The sequence below is a fragment of the Paroedura picta genome, chromosome 6 (genome assembly GCF_049243985.1).
Source record: "Paroedura picta isolate Pp20150507F chromosome 6, Ppicta_v3.0, whole genome shotgun sequence".
Lineage (NCBI taxonomy): Eukaryota > Metazoa > Chordata > Lepidosauria > Squamata > Gekkonidae > Paroedura > Paroedura picta.
Window position 1 is genome coordinate 33162472 of NC_135374.1, and position 20806 is coordinate 33183277.

General features: G+C 43.0%; 1 protein-coding gene across 3 annotated transcripts in view; it reads right to left on the reverse strand.

Moving 5' to 3' along the window:
* Window positions 1-20806, reverse strand: part of COL8A1 (collagen type VIII alpha 1 chain) — a 110315-nt gene continuing 89509 nt past the window's right edge. For all 3 annotated transcript variants that reach the window (XM_077342044.1, XM_077342045.1, XM_077342046.1), the window contains 2 exons: window positions 6843-7164; window positions 1-5591 (listed from right to left, as the gene is read on the reverse strand). In XM_077342044.1, coding sequence (XP_077198159.1) covers window positions 3685-5591; window positions 6843-7161 — 2226 coding nt within the window. In that variant the 5' untranslated portion in view covers window positions 7162-7164 and the 3' untranslated portion in view covers window positions 1-3684. The remainder of the gene's footprint in view (window positions 5592-6842; window positions 7165-20806) is intronic.

The following is a 20806-nucleotide window of genomic DNA, read 5'->3' on the forward strand; positions in this document are numbered from 1 at the left end:
TTAAACATTTAAAAAAGACATTTAATAAGTTCTTTTAAAATCAGTACAAAAAATTAAATACAAAATTATTTGCTATTTTTTTCCATCTCTCTCATATATATCCTAGCAACCGATCCAAGGTAGCCCTGGTTCATAAAAAATGGCCCATTGCTCCCAATGCTCTATAAAATATTTGATTTCTAGCACCATATCTCAGGCATTGCAGTCTTCTGTGGATATTGTACTGCATTCAATTCTGTATTTGAATAAAAGAAATGTAAGTTTTAGTCCATATTGAGGCTGGATTGAAGACACTTTGTTTCAGTTAAATATGGGAGCCACACTTAAAATATGTTGGATCTTGTAAGAGTATTCAAACTAACAAAAAATGTGATGTACTTTTTTTGTTTGCAAAATAATCTTTATTACTCCTTTTTCCCTGTGACATTAGCACCCTTTGTTGGAGATAGGCTGCAATCCAACAAACAGTGGGACATGCTTCGACCCCTTGATTCAACGGACTGCAGGCTTCCTAGGTGGAAAACACATTTAGAAGCAGGATTTTGTGAAAGTATAACCACATGCAAAACTTTTGTGTATGCAAGAGCTCGCAATCAAAGAGAAGGGAGAAAAAAGTTAACCCAGAAACATGAATTCAGAACCCAAACATTAAAGAAATCAAAACATAAAGGCCTAATAATTCAAATTCTCAACCTACAAAGTTAAAATGATCCTTTAGTAGAAAAACATGTGTATTTATTAAAAATGATTCAAACACAATAAGACAACTTAATTATAGTCATGAATTAAAAATTTTATTTTGAGCTACTTAATTTTTTTTCTCATTGGAGTGTTTTTGGATTTTTCAGATACGTTGTACATTTACCATCCTAATATACGTGGATTTAACCAGGGCACAAGGTTATTTATAAAGAGGTATCTACATCATACCTCTGCCATGAGTCATGGTTATTCATTCTAACTCAAAATAAAAATTTCAAGTCACATTTATAATAAACTAATCCTTATAATAATGCACCAACTTTAATGATGATTAACACATATGCACATTCCTTTTTTCCCTTTAGAGCAATTTCAACTGGGCCAAACTTTTTGAAATTGTTTGATTTGTTCAAAATGTGGAACCACTGTGTAACTTGCATATTTGACCACTGAAGAAGGCCGTTTTACTGAAATGCGTATGGTCAGAATCATATTGGGTCCTTATTTAATAATATTGAACAATTTTGTTCTCTTTTGAGGTTATCATTTGGGCCTATACATAGTTTTAAAGCATTTTATAACAAATATACACACATTTTTCTAATAATAGATCATTTAAACTTTGTGTGTCGAGAATCTGAATTATTAGCCCTCTATATATGCAAAAACTGGCTCCAGCTGATAGCTGTCCTAAACAATGTTTAATATTATTGTGTGGGTAGCGAGCATTTAACATGCGTATGTTCCCTTCTCTAGTATTTTCCCAATGTTTCTTTCCCCCTGTTTCATAAGTGAGAAGGGATTGCCCTTGAGGAAATCACAAGGGTGGGATATTCCTGTCCCAGACATTGTTTTGCAAGAGGTGAGTCCTGCATTCCCTATTGAGGGTTTCTTGGGTATTCCAGCACTTCTTGAATTTTGATGCCCTAAAAAAACTAACCAGCAGCGTTCCTTATTCTTTTGGGTCAGCCGTGCACACATAGTAAGAGAACTGATGATAGTGCCAATCAGCCATTTAGTAGGAGGGGAAAGAAGTAAATTTAATTCCTCTGCTCTCTGCCAAATTGCTGGGTTATGACTTTTAATAGCCACATCACAGTGTGTGCATTCATGTTGAATAAGACCAATGGGTTTAAACACAGCTGACTGTGCTGGCTTTGGCAGTAGTATTTTGTAACTGCCACAAACAGAATAATCTGTAGTCTGCACATGTTCATAGGAAAATGAATTTAGGAATGAAACTTAAATACTAAATTGGTTGCTACATCAACAGTGCTATCCTAAACAGAGTTACGTCATTCTAAATCCAATGGATTGGAAAGGCATAACTCTGTTCCGGGCTATACTGTAAAACTACAGTCTTATGCACAGCTGCCTGGGAATAAGCCTCAGGGAATTCAGGGGGACTGACTTCTCAGTAAGCCTGCATAGCTTTGGGCTCTATATGAGCACGGACAATTTCATGGGCCCTTGCTACTTTTGCCTTCATGGGCCCCTCCCGCCATGGGCCCCTCCCGCCATAAAAATATCAATATTAAAATGATTTTTGATAGAACTGTAAATACCTCAACATTTTTTTCCTTTTTAGGCAAAATTTAATAGATTTTCTAGGGCCCTAAACATTTCATTTTTTTTCGACGTGAGGAAAAAAATAAAACATTTTCTTTGACCCGAAATGTTAATTTTTTCCTTCTGATTTTAAAAGAAATTGAAATATTCCTGTGGGCCCCTTAAAATATTGTAGGCCCTAGGCACTGTGCTTACTGTGCCTAATGGTTAAGTCAACCCTCAGAGTGAGGTTGTTTTATGCTAATTTGCATGGCACTGCAGGCAAAAAATTAAGCAAACGCACCATTATAGATTATCATTAGCCATCTTATCCATTTCATAAGTGGACACAGACAATTCTAGATGAATAAGCAGCATATCAAATAACCACGGGTGTTTTCTTCTAAATCCATCGGAAAATGATTTCTTCCAGGAGGCTGAAGAATGATGGCGCTCACAGAGAAGGAACATGACTCAGGCAGAGATTAGCACTTTTGTACCCCATGGATCTCAGTGGCAATGAACCATCCATGTATCTCTCTTCAGTTACAATGAACGGAACCTAAAAGTTAAAACAACTCAACTGTGGCTCGAACATGCCCACAATTTAACGTTTGTTTGGGCCATATGTTGACCCAAATATTATTTCTTAGCAACAGAGAGCCTTACTGTTCCCGGTAACCGTTTCCAAAGATCTGCTGTGAGACAACAGCCACCATCTTTCAAAATAGACTACATCATTAACTACCTTCATATAACTGACTTAGTGTGCAATCCGAAACTGCGTTACACCAAGTCCAGTGTAACAGTATAACACAGTTTAAGATTGTACTGTTGATTACTTTGGCATAAAGATATCCAAAAAGCGGTTGATTTTCTGTGCCCCCATACATCTACCTGGCTGCTTAAAAAATATTCCAGAAGCTAAGAAGACAAGCCAATGCTTGCTGGGAAAAGCCTTGGGAGACAGTGGTACTGTTCTTGCATGAAAAAGAAAATTACTTTTGGCAAGGAGAAATTCAATTTATCTTGCAAGATTGTTGGCCGTACTTCTAAGTCTGCATTTCTTAATTATTTCTAGAAAAAGTACTGTTGCACCTTTTCTTTGTTCTTTTGGGGGGGGGGGAAACCTTTCTGGAAAGCAAACAGCAGAGCAGACAGATGAGTACCTGCCACAAAACTTAACACGCTGTTACCCTTAATCACACAGTGCAGGCAAATATCAAACACATTCTATGTACAGCAACCAGTTTCCCATTGGATTTATCAACACCATTTCTTTTTATCCCAAGCTGTACATAGTGTTTAACTCTGTAATTTTATTTTATGTATTGTACATGATGGTCCCAAACAGTCATCAAATGCATCTTTCAACAGTACAGATTTGAAGCATTGGAGGGGGGGAATAAGTTTCATTTTGTCTGAATGTTTGCTTTACATGGGATACAACAAATATCCTGAAAAAGATGAATGGACGTATTGCCCGGCATAAAGTCCTGCTGCCTGTTCAGATGGCATCTGGATATACACTCTGTCACCCTGCATCAGCTGAATGACTGCACTCCCTGAGGCTTGGTCCAGGAAGCCTTTCTTGTATTCATCGTAGGTGTACATCAATGGATCATTGTTTTTGAACAAAGCCACCCAGACATTCCCTCCTTTACAGTGAACATGGTAGGCGAAGTAGTAAATCCCAGGGATTTCACAGGTGAAGATGCCAGTCTGTGGATTATAATTCTGCCTGCCATTATAGAGGAGCTTGTCAAACATCACAGGTACCCCAACTCGTGGGAAAGGAGTGGTGAGCTCGGCTGTGAAAGCCGGCATCTCATAAGCTGCGCCACTATTTTTGCCTTTCTTCCCCATGTAGCCATGTGGAGTCTTTACTCCATCAATGCCTGGACCCATCTCAGGCAAATATTGTCCAATTGCTGGTGGTGTGGGTTGGACTATTACTGGGGGGCCAGGTGGACCAGGAGGCCCTGGAGGTCCCTGGAGACCTGGCTGGCCAGGTAAACCAACCATTCCAGGTTTTCCAGGTGGCCCTTGCACCCCTGCAATACCAGGCTTCCCCATTCCTGGAAAGCCTGGTGGACCTTGCACACCTCGTTCCCCCTTAGGCCCAGGAATTCCAGGAGGTCCAATGGGGCCACTGGGTCCTGCTATGCCAGGGATTCCAGAAGGGCCTTGATGCCCTTGAGCTCCTGGGATTCCAGGTTCTCCTTTGGGCCCCATAGGTCCATGAGCACCAGGCAGACCAGGCAAGCCTTTGTGACCAGCTTCTCCTTTTGGTCCCATTGGGCCTGGTAAACCTCTTAAACCTGGAGGTCCCACTTCCCCAGGGAAGCCAGGTTTTCCTGGGAAACCCTGTAAGCCAAGTTCACCTTTTGGACCAAGTGGTCCTGGAGGCCCAACAACTCCAACTTCTCCTTTAGGACCTGGGAACCCCATAGCACCTGGAGGACCCATAAGTCCTGGCAATCCTGGTTGACCTGGCTCTCCTGGTGGTCCACCCATGCCAGGTGGCCCCACATGCCCCTTTTCACCCTTAGGTCCAAGTGGCCCTGGAACACCACCCATGCCACGATCACCTTTAGGTCCAGGGAAACCTGGCTTCCCAATCCCAGGTAGTCCAGGAGGTCCCGGTAAACCTGGCAAACCTTGCTCACCTTTCCCACCAGGAAACCCTGGTTGACCTGGAATTCCATCTTGGCCTGGCTTTCCTGTACTAGGAAGGCCAGGAGGACCTTGAATTCCAGGGGCTCCACTTAACCCTTGAGGCCCTGGCTTCCCTGGAAGCCCAGGTTTTCCAGCAGGTCCCTGTGGTCCTGGAAAACCAGTCAGTCCTGGTTTGCCTATTCCTGGAAGCCCAACAGGACCTGGAGGACCAGGCAAACCAGGTGGACCTTTTAACCCAGGCAGTCCTGGAATCCCAATGCCTTTATCTCCTTTTGGACCAGTGGGACCTTGTATTCCAGGCTGTCCTTTCATTCCTGGCTCACCCTTTGGTCCTGGTTGACCTGGCAAACCTCTATCACCTGGTTTTCCTATTCCAGGTAGTCCATGAGGTCCTGGTGGACCTTGGGGTCCTGGAATACCCATAAGTCCAATCTCTCCCTTTGGCCCCATCTCGCCTCTTGTTCCAGGAGGTCCCGTTGGTCCTGGTTTTCCTGGCATTCCAGGCATTCCTGGTTTTCCAATCCCTGGATATCCTTGTGGTCCTGGTTTTCCTTTGGCTCCTGGCACTCCATGTCCTGGTATCCCTGGAGGTCCAGTAGGCCCTCTTGGTCCAGGCTCCCCAGGAGGACCACGCTCACCTCTCAAACCAACCATTGGGATTTCTGTTTCATAAAGAAAGGAAAGAGAAAGAGAAAGAGAAAGAGAGAAACATGTGATATGTCATTGAATTCAGTTGCTTGCAAATAGAACAGATTGATCAAGATATTGACTAGGTTTACTGGAAGTGCAGAAATTGTCAACTGGAGCTGCTGGACAGCAACATAATTCCAAAACACTGCCACCACCATTTTAATAGCTTCACTTCTTGTTGCAAATCCCAAATGGCAGTTTTCTACAGCTTTAATATTTTTGGAACATATTCTTAATATGGAGCATGTCTGCTTTAAAATGCATGTAGCTAACAGTGCAATCTTAAGAACAGTTTCCTGGGAGCAAGCACCATTGAGTAGATTTGAGTAGGATTCTGAGTGGACCTGCTTGGGACTTCCTTAAGTATTTCAAAATCTAGAAAATGTCAACCCAATCTAAGGAATTGTTGAATGGGTCATGAAAGGAATTTGGACACCCTCCATGGAATGGCATAGATGGCCAATATAGGCACCAGGAGAGCTATTATTGTACATCTTCCCCACAAACAGATATGAAAACAGGACTTGTAAATTCAGGCAACCAGCCTCCCATAGGAAGGCTGGCTGCAGCTGTTATTCTGCTCTGAGAACAATGAGGCAAAATGCTGATAACTGACCAATACTGACAAACTTTTACTGTCTTGGCTTTTGAAAAACAAACCATGAATAAATGTTAAGATATTTTCAGGAATATAATTTTCAGTTAACTGTGAAAGTGTTCTCAGTAGATGAGCATGGCTTGAACATAAGTATGTAGGTCTCTACTGATCTGTTGTCTATCTTGTATCAAGTATCCTTCCCTAGTAATGATATGTGAACTCCTTACATTAAGATCCATTTTAAATGCCTGATCTTGACAATCACCGGTCTTTGTAAAATCTAGGGACTAAAAAGTATTAGCCTCTTGTTTTGATAGTCTGGGTTTCAAATGGACCTATTCAGAGTAATTGATTAACCAGTCCATGGACTGACTAATTAAATTTAGGTACATTTATGAGTACAAAATTTCCATTAGCAATCTGAATGGGAGTGTGTGTCCTGAAAGGAAGAGAAAGCAGTAAAATCCATATCTCACAGAACAAAATAATGGTGATCTGTTTGACATATAGGAAAGAAACAAAGTCCACAATTTAAAGAAAAAGAAATCAATCTAGGCTTTAATAAAATATTTTAGGATGATGATATGCGTGTGAGAAAGAAGGGTGCATTATTTGCCAATATTACCTTTCTGTTTCTTTGAAATCCTCTCCTTTCCAAGCACAGGTAGTGGTGGGATTTCTTTCAAAAACTGAGGGACGTATTCTTTCCCGTACGGCATGGGTGGTAGCCCCTCCTTGCCCATGCGCTGCAGTGGAATGCCATCTTTGCCCATTGGCATGTGAGGTACTTGTTGTCCTTGTTGGCCAAGGGCTTGGTACTGTGGGACTTGGGGAGGCATCTGCTTGATCCCATAATAAGCACCAGCTTGAGCTGATCTCAGTAGCCCAATGTAAATGGTTACAACCACCACCAATAGCCAAGTTGGTGCCAGCAGCACAGCCATAGCCTACCAAAAAAGTAGGAACAAAAGAAAGAATCAGTGTAGCAAGAATAAATGTGGCATCTGAGGTCATCCATGATACAAATCAGCCAAGAGGAAAGCACCCTTCTGGTAAATTCATGGTTCGTTCCAGCAAATATCTTTTTCAGGTGTTCTATAAGAAATGAAATGAAATTCTTGCCCAAAACTGGTATCTCAATTCCCTTGGGCAATAGATTCTCATTTCACTGTCCCCAGGTTCATCCATTACCCTCCCATGAAGAATACTGCCATTCATATATTCTTACATGATTCCATAATCACTACTGGAGTTTTAGTTTTCCACAGTTTTCCTATACACATTTTAGCTGCAGTAATCAGGATTTACCTACTTCTTCATTATCAATGCTGACAAGATTTTCCCCAAACTCCAACAGAAAACCCTTACATTCCAAACGTAGATTCCATAACTGATAGTTTCCTTATTTGATGCCAGACTTTGTTTTCAAAATGATGCCACCAATAAACATTCCTAAAACATATTTATTTAAAATATGTATGCCTTGCTTTAGCTCCTCAGATGCTAGGCATCTTAAAGACACAAAAATAACACAATCTATTAACAAGACAGAAACAACACAATGTTTAAAAAAACACAATTTTTAAATGATGCCAAATCATTTTGTCCTCCACCAAATGCCTTCTGAAATCAAACCGTCTTACAAGTTTTTCTTCACTTTCTGCTAAGCCACTTCAGAGGGCTGAACCTATGGGCAGGCTGACTGAAGAACATTAACTGGTGCATGGGATTGATAAGTACAAGGGACTTAGCTAGGCTACAAAAGGACTTTCAAGCTCAACACTTTGAACTGGGACCAGAAGCAAGCATGAGCATTTTACTTACACGTTTTAAGCAGCTGACCCCACAGGAACCTTGCTGCTGCGTTTTGTGTCAGCTGAAGCATCTCAGATGGCTTCAAAGGCAGCCCTACATACAGAGTATCAAAGTAGTCTAGTGACTGAGCACATGGAGCTAACATGCAATCAGTAACCTTGAGTGTGTTCAGTGCTGTCAAGTTATTTCTGACTTACCACAACTCTATGAATGAATGACCTCAGAAGCATTGTTATTAGTGGCCCTACTCAGGTCTTGCAAACAGAGGGCTATTGATTCCTTGACTGAGTCAATCCATCTCATCCATCCACTCTTTTCCAGCTGCTTTCAACATTTCCTAGCATTATTGCCTTTTCCAGTGATTCTTGTTTTCTCATAATGCGACCAAAGTGGGATAGCCTCAGCTTGGTCATTTTAGCTTCTAGGGAGAGTTGAGGCTTGACTGAAACCTATTTGTCAGTAACTGTAATTCTCTGCAATTGGATTCTGCAGTACCATTCTGCTAATGGCAACACTGACTCTACTTCAGTGGAAGGCTACTTATCCTGGGGGAAAGTGCCACTGTTGCTGGATCAGTTTTGCCGGATCCAAGCCCCAGAGACTATGGGTTTGCTATGGGTTTGCACACACAGAGTGGTTCTGAACTTTAAAGTGAATGTTCTAGGTGTATCAGAGTTCCCACAAAGTTTTGGATGAACTTTTATTCACAATATGGAAATTACACCTAAGAAAATAGTTAAAGGATAAAATGGAGGAGAGGAACGCCATGTACTGCTCTTCTGAGGGTGAATGTCTTATTCAGGAAGGCTGATTTATACATTACATTGCAACCACTTTACAAATGCATGTTTTAACCTACTGGTGTGATTCTGATGTAACCTGACATTATTTATCCACATGATTGCACCACACAGAGGTCTTCTTTTTGTCAGAAATTGAACTGATCTTGCCATTTCCAGTATCAAGGGCAGATGAGGTGAATTGATTCCCACTTCTCAGAAGTGGAATAGCAGCAGTGGAACTTCCTTTGTTGATACTATACACTCTATCTAGCTGACAAACTAATGCCAATCGCAAGTGTGGACTTCAGTCGGCCCATTTCTCATTACACCCTTCCATATTATTATTATTATTATTATTTATTACATTTATACCCCTGCCCTTATTTGACTCGACAGTGAATGTAACAGTGTTTGGGCTTTTCAGAACCTGCCTTGGAATTAAAAAGTTTGCAAGATTAAAAGTGACAAGCATGGCTGTTACCTGAAGGGTTTTGGGCTTAAGGCAAATCTTCCGCTTTAAATTGTATTTAACTTTGAATTCATTGATTTATAAATGTTCATTGACACTCCTACTCAGTTCAAGAGAATTAAAATTAGGTGGCAAGGACCTTGAGAAATCTACACAGGGATCCCCAATCTTCCCTGATGTTCCATCTCTTGAGCAGCCATTTGAAATATTAGTAAAAATCTGCTGCTAAACTGCTACAAACAAACTAGGGAGCAAAGAACTGGAACTAATTCACTTATAAATGGTAAAAATAAAATAACAAATTGAGAACCTGAGAGGAGTTGCAAAAACCACTTCATTTCCCACATATTCTCTTCCTCCTATTTCCTTTCTCTTCTCCCAAGAGTCCCCATATCCTCTCCCCCTTTCCTGCTTCCTTCTCTCCTTCCCACTTACCAAGCAACCTTTCATTTATCTGCCCCTTCAATCTTAGCTTTAACTACTATTTATTTACTTCATTTATATTCCACCTTTCTCCTCAACAGGGACCAAAAGCAGCTAACGTTATTTCCCTCTCGTTCGTTTTATTCTCACAACAACCCTGTGAGTTAAATTAGGCTGAGAGAGTGACCGGCCCAAGGTCATCCACTAATCTTCCCAGGAAGAGCAGGGATTTGAACTGGGTCTCCTTGATACTAACCTGACCTTCACAGCACAGAAAACTCTCTGACAGTTTCCTTCTGTGAGAGAGTAAACATACCACAGTGATGGCTGCAACACAGGGCACCTAGCACCACAGGACAAGCACCTCCAGCCACTTCCTGGCATCTAGTGACCATGGCATGGGTGTGGGAGAACGGGCAGGCCACAGGAATCTGCTTGTTCCCATGCTGGAGCAGCCCGCCTCCCAATTCCCCTGTGTGTGGGTGATGGATGAGGCTGACAGATGTGTGGACAAGAGCTGATCTTTTAAAGGGGGGACTGCCCAGGGGAGGAGCATTGGTCCTGGGGCCCAACCTTCTCCACCCTCTCCCTGTGATGGATGCTTGGCTCTGACCATGCCACTCAAGACTCCCATTGCTTCTGCTTTATGGCTGATCTACCTTCAGTGGTGGGGACTCAAACCCAGTTCTTCAAATTAGAATCCACCCCTCTCATGCACTATACCACACTGATAAGGGAGATGAGGGCTCCCTTGCTGTAGATCAGGGGTAGTCAAACTGAGGCCCTCCAGATGCCCATGGACTACAATTCCCAGGAGCCCCTGCCAGCGAACTCTGTAAATATTTCAGAGGTCACTAACTTGTAGACAAGGGGGGAGAGTTGGACTGTGTTGCCTGTCATGTGTAATGTTACAGCCACTGGCGAATAGCTCTTTACAATATTTCAACATTGTGACAAAAGTCACAGGTGAACATTTGCAGACCTAGAAGCACAACTTATAGCTTACATAAAGGACATTTATATTGTTTTTGTGTTCTTGCAGCTATTCCTTGATCACTGCCTTGACTCTTGAGAAGAAAAAGTTGGATATAAATACTTTATAAAGAATGGATTTTTTCCCACACACTCCACACCTTACATGCTATAGATATGCTGACAGAAGTAAATGAGGCATGTCCCCATTACATTTGGCTGTAAATTTTGTGTCCCTTACACCAGGGGTAGTCAACCTGTGGTCCTCCAGATGTTCATGGACTACAATTCCCATGAGCCCCTGCCAGCGGTTGCTGACAGGGGCTGATGGGAATTGTAGTCCATGAACATCTGGAGGACCACAGGCTGACTATCCCTGCCTTACACAATGAAAGGCCCTAATGAAAGTTAAAGGAGTTCAACTTCCAGGCCAAGGGCCTTCATTCTGTAGCCAAGGTTCTATAATTGGAATGAATTATGTATATCAGAGGATGGATAGAAGTGGTGCTACAAATAGGATGGTGACTAGAAAGCCAAGGCAGAATAGCAGGACCATTTCCACATGGAGGGCTAAAATGCGAATGGCCTCCTGTTTGCAAACGTGGAATGGTAAACCTCACGTTTGTAGCCCTCCTCATGGGGAGACCCCTCTCGGATTTTCCCTCTGCCCCATTGTGGCTTTTTGTCTCCTGATGAGGCTGCAAGGAAAAACAAGGTGCAGGATGGAACACACTTGAACACAATTCATAAACCTATTACAGGAAGGAGTATATCAGCACAATGCTGTATGTCTTATGGTGTAACAGAATGTTGGCTCCCTACCTGCCAACATAGAGGATTACAACTGCTACATCAGGGGTAGTCAACCTGCAGTCCTCCAGATGTCCATGGACTACACTTCCCATGAGCCCCTACCAGCATTTGCTGGCAGGGGCTCATGGGAATTGTAGTTCATGGACATCTGGAGGCCCGCAGGTTGATTACCCCTGCGCTACATCACTGCCAACCATCTTCAGAATCCTTGGTTCTCAAATTGTAGCCAGGAGAGATCTCTCCCCATTGAGATTTACTTTTTTTCATAGTGTCCCCACTCAAATGATGCAACAGATTCCATATTTAGGAACCAACTCCCAAACACAGGAACAAGTGCATGTGTTGTTCCCTGTTTTTTCTTCTTCAACATACAAGAACTTTCACGTAGGAAAACACAACAAACTATATTTTATCTTAGGACTCCGTTCCTCAATCCAGCATATATCAAGAAGTCCTGAAATGCTGAAGTACGGTGCAAGATAAAAGCCATTTAATATTATTCTTGTGAGTGATTGTCTGTTGCGATCCCATGGCTTCATGGGCTGATATCCTGCCACAAAATACTTTCTTACCCACTTTCTAAAACTAGCAAAACATGTTCGCTTTGATGCAGCACCCACTGTGTTTTCTTAGTCCTTGCTTTCCTGCTGCTTTATGGCTGATCTTCCTTCAGGAAAGCAAAGCAATCTTGACGTTTGCATCTTGCGTCTGAATGTGTGCCATGTACAGTATTTCAACGCACTGTACTTTGATGATCCTGTCCAGGAGAGGGGAAGGGCAATTGGATCTCTTATTTTCTTTGCTTTGGATTAATTTTATAGCTTGTTAGAAATGCCAAATCCCAGTCCAAGGGGAAATATTCATGCCATGAAAAATGTATTTGCAATATTTGTCTTGAAAAAGTCTCCAACCGTTTTAGACCATTTTTATTGGAAAGTGGATTTTTTTCCATTGCAAAGCAAGAATCCAGTCCTGTGCATGTACTCCCTCCAAAACTGGAAGAATGTGTGTCAATTCAATAATGGATACAGAGTCCCTGGATCCACCCAAATTGGGGGGGGGGGATACAGTAATTTGAAACAGAAAAGGTTCTTTTACTTTCCTGGGAGAAATTCATGAGGCAAGAAATGATGCAGTTACTTGACTATTCCTTGAAATGATGATGATGACGATAAGCTGCTTTTTTATACCCCGCTTTTCACAACCCAAAGGACTCCCAAAGTGGCTTACAAACACCTTTTCCTTCCTCTCCCCACAACAGATACCCTATGAGGTAGGTAGGACTGAGGGCTCTGTAAGAACTTTTCTGTGAGAAGAGCTCTAAGAGAACTGTGACTATCTCTAGATCACACAACTGGCTGCATGTGGAGAACTGGGGAATCAAATCCAGTTCTCCAAATTAGAGTTTGCTGTTCTTTCACTATCTCACCACGCTGGCTCTCCTTATTGATAATGATGATGGTGCCCATGTGGCACAGCTGTTAGAAAGTCAGCTCTTGGGTGAATGGCTGACCTTGGACTAGCCACTCTCTCTCTCACAGCCTCATTTACATCACAGGATTGTTGTTGGGAAGATACAATGAAAGATGGGAGAATGGTGCAATATGCCAACTTTGGGCCTCCAAGGGGGAGAAAAACAGAGCAATACATAATAGGCATTTCTGTGGTACAGTAGAGACTTCAAAGCACTTAGAAACATAGAACCATAGAACTGGAAGGGACCTCAAGGGCCGGCATTTGACATGGTCGATCATGAGTTGTTGGCCCACCACCTTGCTGGGGCTGGGATTCAGGGGATAGCCCTTCAATGGCTGTGCTCCTTTCTCTGGAACCGGACACAGAGAGAGACCATGGGGGAGGATCTATCGTGTCCTTATTCAGGGGTAGTCAACCTGTGGTCCTCCAGATGTTCATGGACTACAATTCCCATGAGCCCCTGCCAGTGTTTGCTGGCAGGGGCTCATGGGAATTGTAGCCCATGATCATCTGGAGGACCACAGGTTGACTACCCCTGGCATAGCTGGTCCGAAGCTATGGGCTGGAGTGTGACCAATATGCAGATGACACCCAGCTCTACCTCCTTATGGACCCCCCCAATACATTTGCCAGATGTTTGGAACCCGTTGCTGGATGGTTAGAGCAGAGTCTCTTTTGACTTGACTCTGCCCTTTCCCTTTCCCCCTCTCACTCAAAACACTGAGGCACGTATACCCAAGGACTGAGTAACAAGTAATTTATTACCCTATCTCGATGGGGAGAAGACAGAGGTGAGGGAAATTTTAATAGCACATAGAAAGGAGGCTCATTTGGATTAGTCCTACAATTTTTGAGAATTTCATCCTGATTGGATGGGATTAAATACTTGATGTACTGTCCTAAGCCAAGTTACAGCCTTCTAAAGATGACTGCCATCCATGGTCTTGGAATGGTATAACTCTGCTTAGGATGGCACCATTACAACTAGAAATATGTTGGACAGGGCTTTTCCCTAGATCTTAAAAGATAGGAGGGGTGCTCCTTTGGTGAAGGGGTAAAATATTTTGGTCCTGATCATTATAAATCCTGCTTTAAAAATCCTGGTGGTTGTACTGGAGATATTTAATGCTTTAATAAATCTAACACAGCTTTAACTTGGAGGACAAAGTGTACAAATTCCATTATAATATGAGGTACAGAACTTCAAAAATTAAACTCAATAACTTGCATCAACATTATTAAACATTTAAACTGCTAACTGTATAACCATTTAACATAAATGATTGCTTGATGGATTGCCTGGACTGAAGATTGCTTTGCGATGTATCTAGCAGGCATATCTGGTTGGGAGGGGTTCTAGGGGGCCTGGTAAATGTTATCAGCTCATTGGCCCCAACTGAAAGTTTGGAAGGAGAGCTGTTTTGCAGGCCCTACAGAATTGTGCTAGCTCGAGCAGGGCCACGGTTTCCTCTGGGAGCTCATTCCACCAAGTGTGGGCCAGGACAGAGAATGTCCTGGCCCTGGTTAAGGCCAGACATGCTTCCTTGGGGCCAAGAATCACCAGCCGGTTGGAGTTAGCTGAGTGTAGTGCTCTCTGGGGGGCATAGGTGGAGAGGCGATCCCTCAGGTATGCTGTGCCCAGACCGCATATGGCCCTGAATGTAATTACCAAGACCTTAAACCTAATCAGGGATTCAATCAGATGCCAGTACAGCTGTTGGAGTACAGGTTGGGTATGGGCCCTCCAAGACATTCCTGTGTGGACTCTGGCCACTGAATTCTGTGTCAGCTGACCTTTCCAGAGCAGGGATAAAGGAAGGCCCAAACAGAGTGAGTTACAGAAGTCCAGTCTAGCGGTGGCTGTCACATGGATCACTGTGGCTAGGTGTTCTGGGGTCGGGTAGGATATTAATAACTTAGATTGGCACAGGTGGGAAAATGCCAGCTGTGCTACTCTTGTGACCTGTTCCTCAACAGAGAGGGAGGCATCAAGGATAATGCCCAGGTTCCTGGCAGAGTGTGCCGCTGATAGCCACATCCCCTCCAGGCAAGACAATTGCACTTCCTTGCTGGGACTTTTCCTACCCAGCCACAGGACCTCTTTCTTGTTGGACTTTTCCTACCCAGCCACAGGACCTCCATCTTGTTGGACTTTTCCTACCCAGTCGCAGGACCTTCATCTTTGAAGGGTTGAGTTTCAGACAGCTTTGCTTGAGCCATCCCAATGGGTTCACTGTCATCAAGAGTGCTTCAGAGAACATTGGGCATACCCATATGATCATCATTCTCATGATCCTCTAGTCTAATCCTTTTATACTAAATAATTGCATAATTACATTTTTTCCCAGGGTCATACCTAGGCATGTTCATGTGCAGGATTTAAAGTACCAGAATCTGATAAAACCTTTGCCAGTCTGAATAGTCAATTTGATTAGATGGAACAATGGGCTAACACTCTCTCAGCATCTATGTTCATGAGTAATCCATCTCTTACTATGGTACTCTATAAGCAAAATATACCTGGCGAGGAACAGGTCCACGAGGTATAAAGACTACAAAACATAGTTGCAGTGTGGCTTCGAGTGAAGCATGCAGCATACCACATTCATACACATGATTGACAAACATTTTTATTTTAGTTCATGTGAAGGGATGCAGAATATAAGCACAGTGCCCATCTATTACTTACAATATACAAAACTGTGCATCACATCTGTTATGTTGAAATCTATTAAAATCTCATTGACTTGGACAACAGCAAAGTTTTGTTTTCTAACATCAAGTTTTATGAATGAGGAATCCATACTATAGGTCGAACACTGACATTTAAAGTAGAGCTGGTTGATTTTTAGTTCCCAGAGAAAGCCAGAAACACACATATTGGTCCCGTTTTCTTACAGTTCTAATTTATCCTCCAAAGCAGTTGATTACACTTCAAAAGGACTTCAAATAAATCTGGAAGTGAGAATGTCAAGAAAAACGTCTGCTCCCATCATTCATCACAATGCAAAGCACAGTTGCCACCAGCAGCCAGCCTGATTCATACCTGAAGCTCAGCCTGTTTCTCCCTGGCCTTCTAAGAACCCCTGTCAGCCAAGTGTCAACGCTACCACCAAGCCTATAAATCTTTGAGATTACTTTTGCTTGGAATTTCTCCTGCCATCCTGATGAGGAACTAATGGGGCTGCAGAATTCCTCTGGTAGATGCAAAACCTTACTGAGTTTTCTTCTCAAGCACTATTATTATTTTGTAATTGAAAATAAAGTTGAAATGTAACCAGACGCAGATGGTTTTAATATATTTTTGAGTGGTTCAACCAATGTATCCTTACGCTGCCAAAGAACATGGCTAGGATAAGCCATATCTTAGGCTATATTATATGTTAACCAAAATGATTCAGAAAGTTGTATTGTTGGCTACATGCACTATAATATTGTGGGTTTTACTCAGGTACAAGAAAATTTGGCACCATTCAGTTGTTTCAATTTTTTCTTTGTGTGTGTTGAACTCCTTGCAAGGAGTCTGATATTTCAATAACCACAGTAGTCCAAAAGCTAGGCTTGAATTTCACAGAAAAGCTGGTTGGCAAGAAAATAGTTTCATGTAGGATACTGAGCAGTGGAGCTCCATGAAAACAAAGCAGACGTGTCCATCTGGTATTTTACAAAACTCTCCAGTGCTCTTTCAGCACACATACAGCAGAGGTGAACCAAGGCAGAAGCACAAAGAGCCAAGAAAAAAACTGAATATCTAAGTAAGAGTGTAAAATTTAGGTTTCAGAAGCAGGATCTGAAACACTAAAATAGCCACGACAAAAAGGGTGGGGCTGAGGTTTCTTGTTGAGGTACCAGGAAGGAGGCAAAAATTCAGTGAACTGGTTAAGGAACACCACACCACCCAACAAAACTCTATGTGTTATCCATTGGGGCAGCAGCTGCTGTTTTGCTTTATTTAATTGATGACTCACTCGGTCACTCACAGAATCATTGTATCAGAGGTGGAAGGGGCCATACAAATCATCTAGACCAGCGATCCCCAACCTTTTTACAGTTGAGGGGCTGGGGAAGAACCGGCGGCCCGGGCGCCATGCATGCACGCTTTCACAACCAGGGGGCACTAATGTGCATGCGCAGAATTGTCGCACATGGGCAGAATTGCCGCGCATGCACGTTTTTGCCACCAGGGGCGCTAACGTGCATGCATGCAAGCGGCCGCGCCTGCCTCTTCCCCCGCTTTGGCGGCTGTTTATCTCGCGGCCTGGTGAGCTTCTCGCTGCGGGAGGGGGAGATGCAGGCGCGGCTGGTGGTGGCCCGTTACTGAGGCCTTTGCTGCCCGGTACCGGGCCACGGACCGGGGGTTGATGACCCCCGATCTAGACAAACCCCCTGTTTGCTTGCTCACTCACTCGCTTGCTCACTCACTCAATAAGCTAGGTTTATTTGAGAGGCAAAGTATGTCCTTCACTGATGAGGCAGCACAGCTAGGGTGCTTCAGGTTCAGCCTTGGGACTTGTGAGCACTTTTGGAGTGAGTGGTAGTAAGACCTACCACTAAATGGCTGCAAATGGGACACTTGGGGGAAGTATTCTTGGTCCTCTGTAGGATGTGGGGAGGAACTCTACCATTTAAATACATCCAAGTTTACATACCCAGGAGAATGGATACTAGATTATCCCAGTCCCCTCCTCACATGTATACTGAATGAAGTTTCAATTAAATGAAACTTTAAAGAGGAAAAAAAAATGCATGATTCAGTTTTTGAGATGGGCAGAGAAAACTCAGGTAATGGTTTGAAACATAATTGCAATAAAGTGCAATAAAGTGCAGTACATGATCTGAGTTACCATTGATGTGATCAGAGACTCTGACTTTGTGGGATCAGAGACTCTGACGGGGGAATCCAGTTGAAGCCAGTACTGTGAATAAGTTTTCATACAGTGGATCTGATTTGGTTGCACGTGTGCATATCTAAAGGTATTCTGGTCTGTAAGCAGCAAGTGCTCGGAACGTACAGCAGTTTTCTTTGCTGAGTATATGGGTGCATTAATCCTTCATACTCTCTTCCTATTCCACCCCATCTCTCCTCATTTCTTCCTGGATTGACTTTCACTGCTTGCAGAACTGACTTTCCTGTATTGACCACCTGTATTTGTTTCACTGCTGGCAGAAAGGGTTCTTCATCTCATGTCTTTTCTGTAGACAGTGAAGTTGCCATTGTGACAACTAGCAGACTCATTTCAAGCAAACGTGTATCCAAGTGGTTTGGTTGCTCCGCAAAAGCGGTTTTGCCAAATTGTGGAACAAATTGGAATAAAAAACAGTTTAAATGGAGATGCCTCCATTTGTAACGACTTTCTACAAATTAGGATTCCTAAAGTGGGATGCAATGCTAATTAAGAAACCTATTTTGTGGCTTTCCTACTAGGCAAAAATAGCCATTTGGATGCTATGCCAAATCCAAGTAGTAGACCATCCATGTTGCATGCAGAAAGGTCGGTCTCAGGCATCTTCTGCTGAAATGATCAGGTAGGGGTGATCTTATTCAGGTATTTATTTATTTGTTTAGATTTTTATACCACCATTCCCTACAACTCTAAGCAGTTTACATAAAACATTGTAGAACATTTACATAGAACAATACCAATATAACAGATAACAATAACATACCAACTAGAACAGCATTCAACAAACAATAACATTGACAATCCCTAGGTAGGGTTGACCTCTTAGTCTGAAGGGTGTGTGTGTGTTTGGGGGGGACACCTGTAGATGTTTTAAGTCAATTGGCCTCAAGCAAATGCCTGGTGGAGAGATCTCAAGAGTCTGGAGAGCCACTACCAGTCAGATTAGAAGATATTGACAATAGACCAAGCAAGGGAAACGTCATGTGATGTCTGAATGCTGGCTCTGTTTTGCAACCCATCATTTCCATTTTGAATAATGATGATTTCTTACATGGTGGCTCATTGAACATTTTAGTGAAATCCAAATAGGTTGGATGCATTGTTCTCCTTTTATCCAAACAAAACAGTCTTGGACAAGAGTCTTAGATTAGCCTGATTTGATATACCTTTTGTGAGCCCTCCATCCCTTATGATCTTTCCTTTCTTCTGGTTCCTTTCAAAGATTTTGTTTTCACTGTTGTTAAAGACCTTCCGGGCAAATAAGGCCCGCTAGATTCCAAAACAATTTCAAGGGAAACCACAAACCAAGCGGAAACTAGTCAATCCTGTAGAATAGACGTGCCTTCACAAGTTTTCTCCAGCAACACAAATGCTCCAGAGAATACAATATCCTGAAAAAACACATTTCTTTGGGAGAAGAATGTTTCAGACCAATGGCATTTACTGGGCCAGGAGACTAGAACTTTTAAAGCCTAGCCATCCAGGTTAGACAAATACAGTGTCAAAGGTTTGGCTTGAGGAAAACTTGCAAATAATCTGTTGTATCAGAGCAAATAGTGCAGATGCTGGAAAAAACATTGTCATACTTGTTATTCAGTGGAAACGCCTAAACAAAGGAACCTTCACTGGGCAGGACACTGCAGATGAATGAAGACCCAACTTTTGTTGTTGTAACATTCTCAGCTCTTTCATCATTCAGCTGCTTCAAGTGAACCATGGCCAATGACAACCAGTTTACTTCTTTGTGACAGTTATATAGTGGAACCAAATTGAGCTCCCCCCCTCCCCTTTTATTGGCATGGTGTCTGTTTCTAGGAAGGCTCCAGTATGTCTGATGATGAACTTTTGGAATTTTTACATTCCAGACAGTGAGTCCATGACAGCTCCATCACACAATCACCATCAAGAAAAAAGGTGCAGAGTGCAGACAACCATCTCTGGCCTGCAGTAAGGCCATAGTCACATCCCCACATGCTGCTTCTAACATAACATTGAATCAATGACTGCTCTCTATAAAAACGTGGCATTGGGACTTGAAGATAATTTCTGCTAATGGAAGGAGCTTCCCTGACTCTGCTGTCCTACTGCAGCCATCTGTCCTATCTGCAATGCTTCTCTAGGGCCACGGGGAACCTTACCCTGCAAGGAACAACATGAGGGACAAATTGAGTGTCTGCAGCAGCAATGGAGAATCAGTAAAAATCTCAGGCCAGGTAATTCTGCTTGTGGTGAGCTTCTCACCACTCAAGTGTACTACACAGCAAATGTGGAACAACTTCCTTAATTAAAATGGCTGTTTTAGGTTTTTCAAAATGGATAATGCATAACAAATCTTTAACCGCTCCTGCGGTATTAAAGGCCACGTGAGGAGGAGTTAGGGCGGGCCCTGTCCAGGATAAAAACTCAGAGGGCCCAATCAGGAGCTGCAAAGATTGCCCCCCCCCCGAGTGTCCATCCAGGGCCAAGCAGCCAATGGGGAGGTGCGCAAAACGTCTTCCTATTGGCCCCTCACCAGGACAGACCAAAATTCCATTCACCCAGCCCAGTCTGGCTGCCAGTCTGCTCCTGACCACCGCAGGGAGAGGAGGTCAGCAGGGCTGCCAAGGGGGATGAGAACAGAGGCTTGGACAGGCTGCGCCACCCTTTTCGCCCCAAGGTTGTCCTAACTGTCAAGTCCAACTGTAAACTGCCTCAGAACCCTGACAGAGCTGGCAGGAGGCTGCTGAGTGCTCCCCTCCCCCCTCCCTTCAGGCCTGCTGCAAAGGAGCCTCTGACAGGCCCTGACTTAGGCCCTTTACAACTCACTTTGGGTGTCATTGTCTCCCATCACTCCCAGATCTCATTGCAGAGAAACAAGCTCAGGGTTCCCATTGATTCGTCATTGTCATGAGTTAAAATTTCCATGAAAATAAAATGTTCCTTATGTTCACTGTTG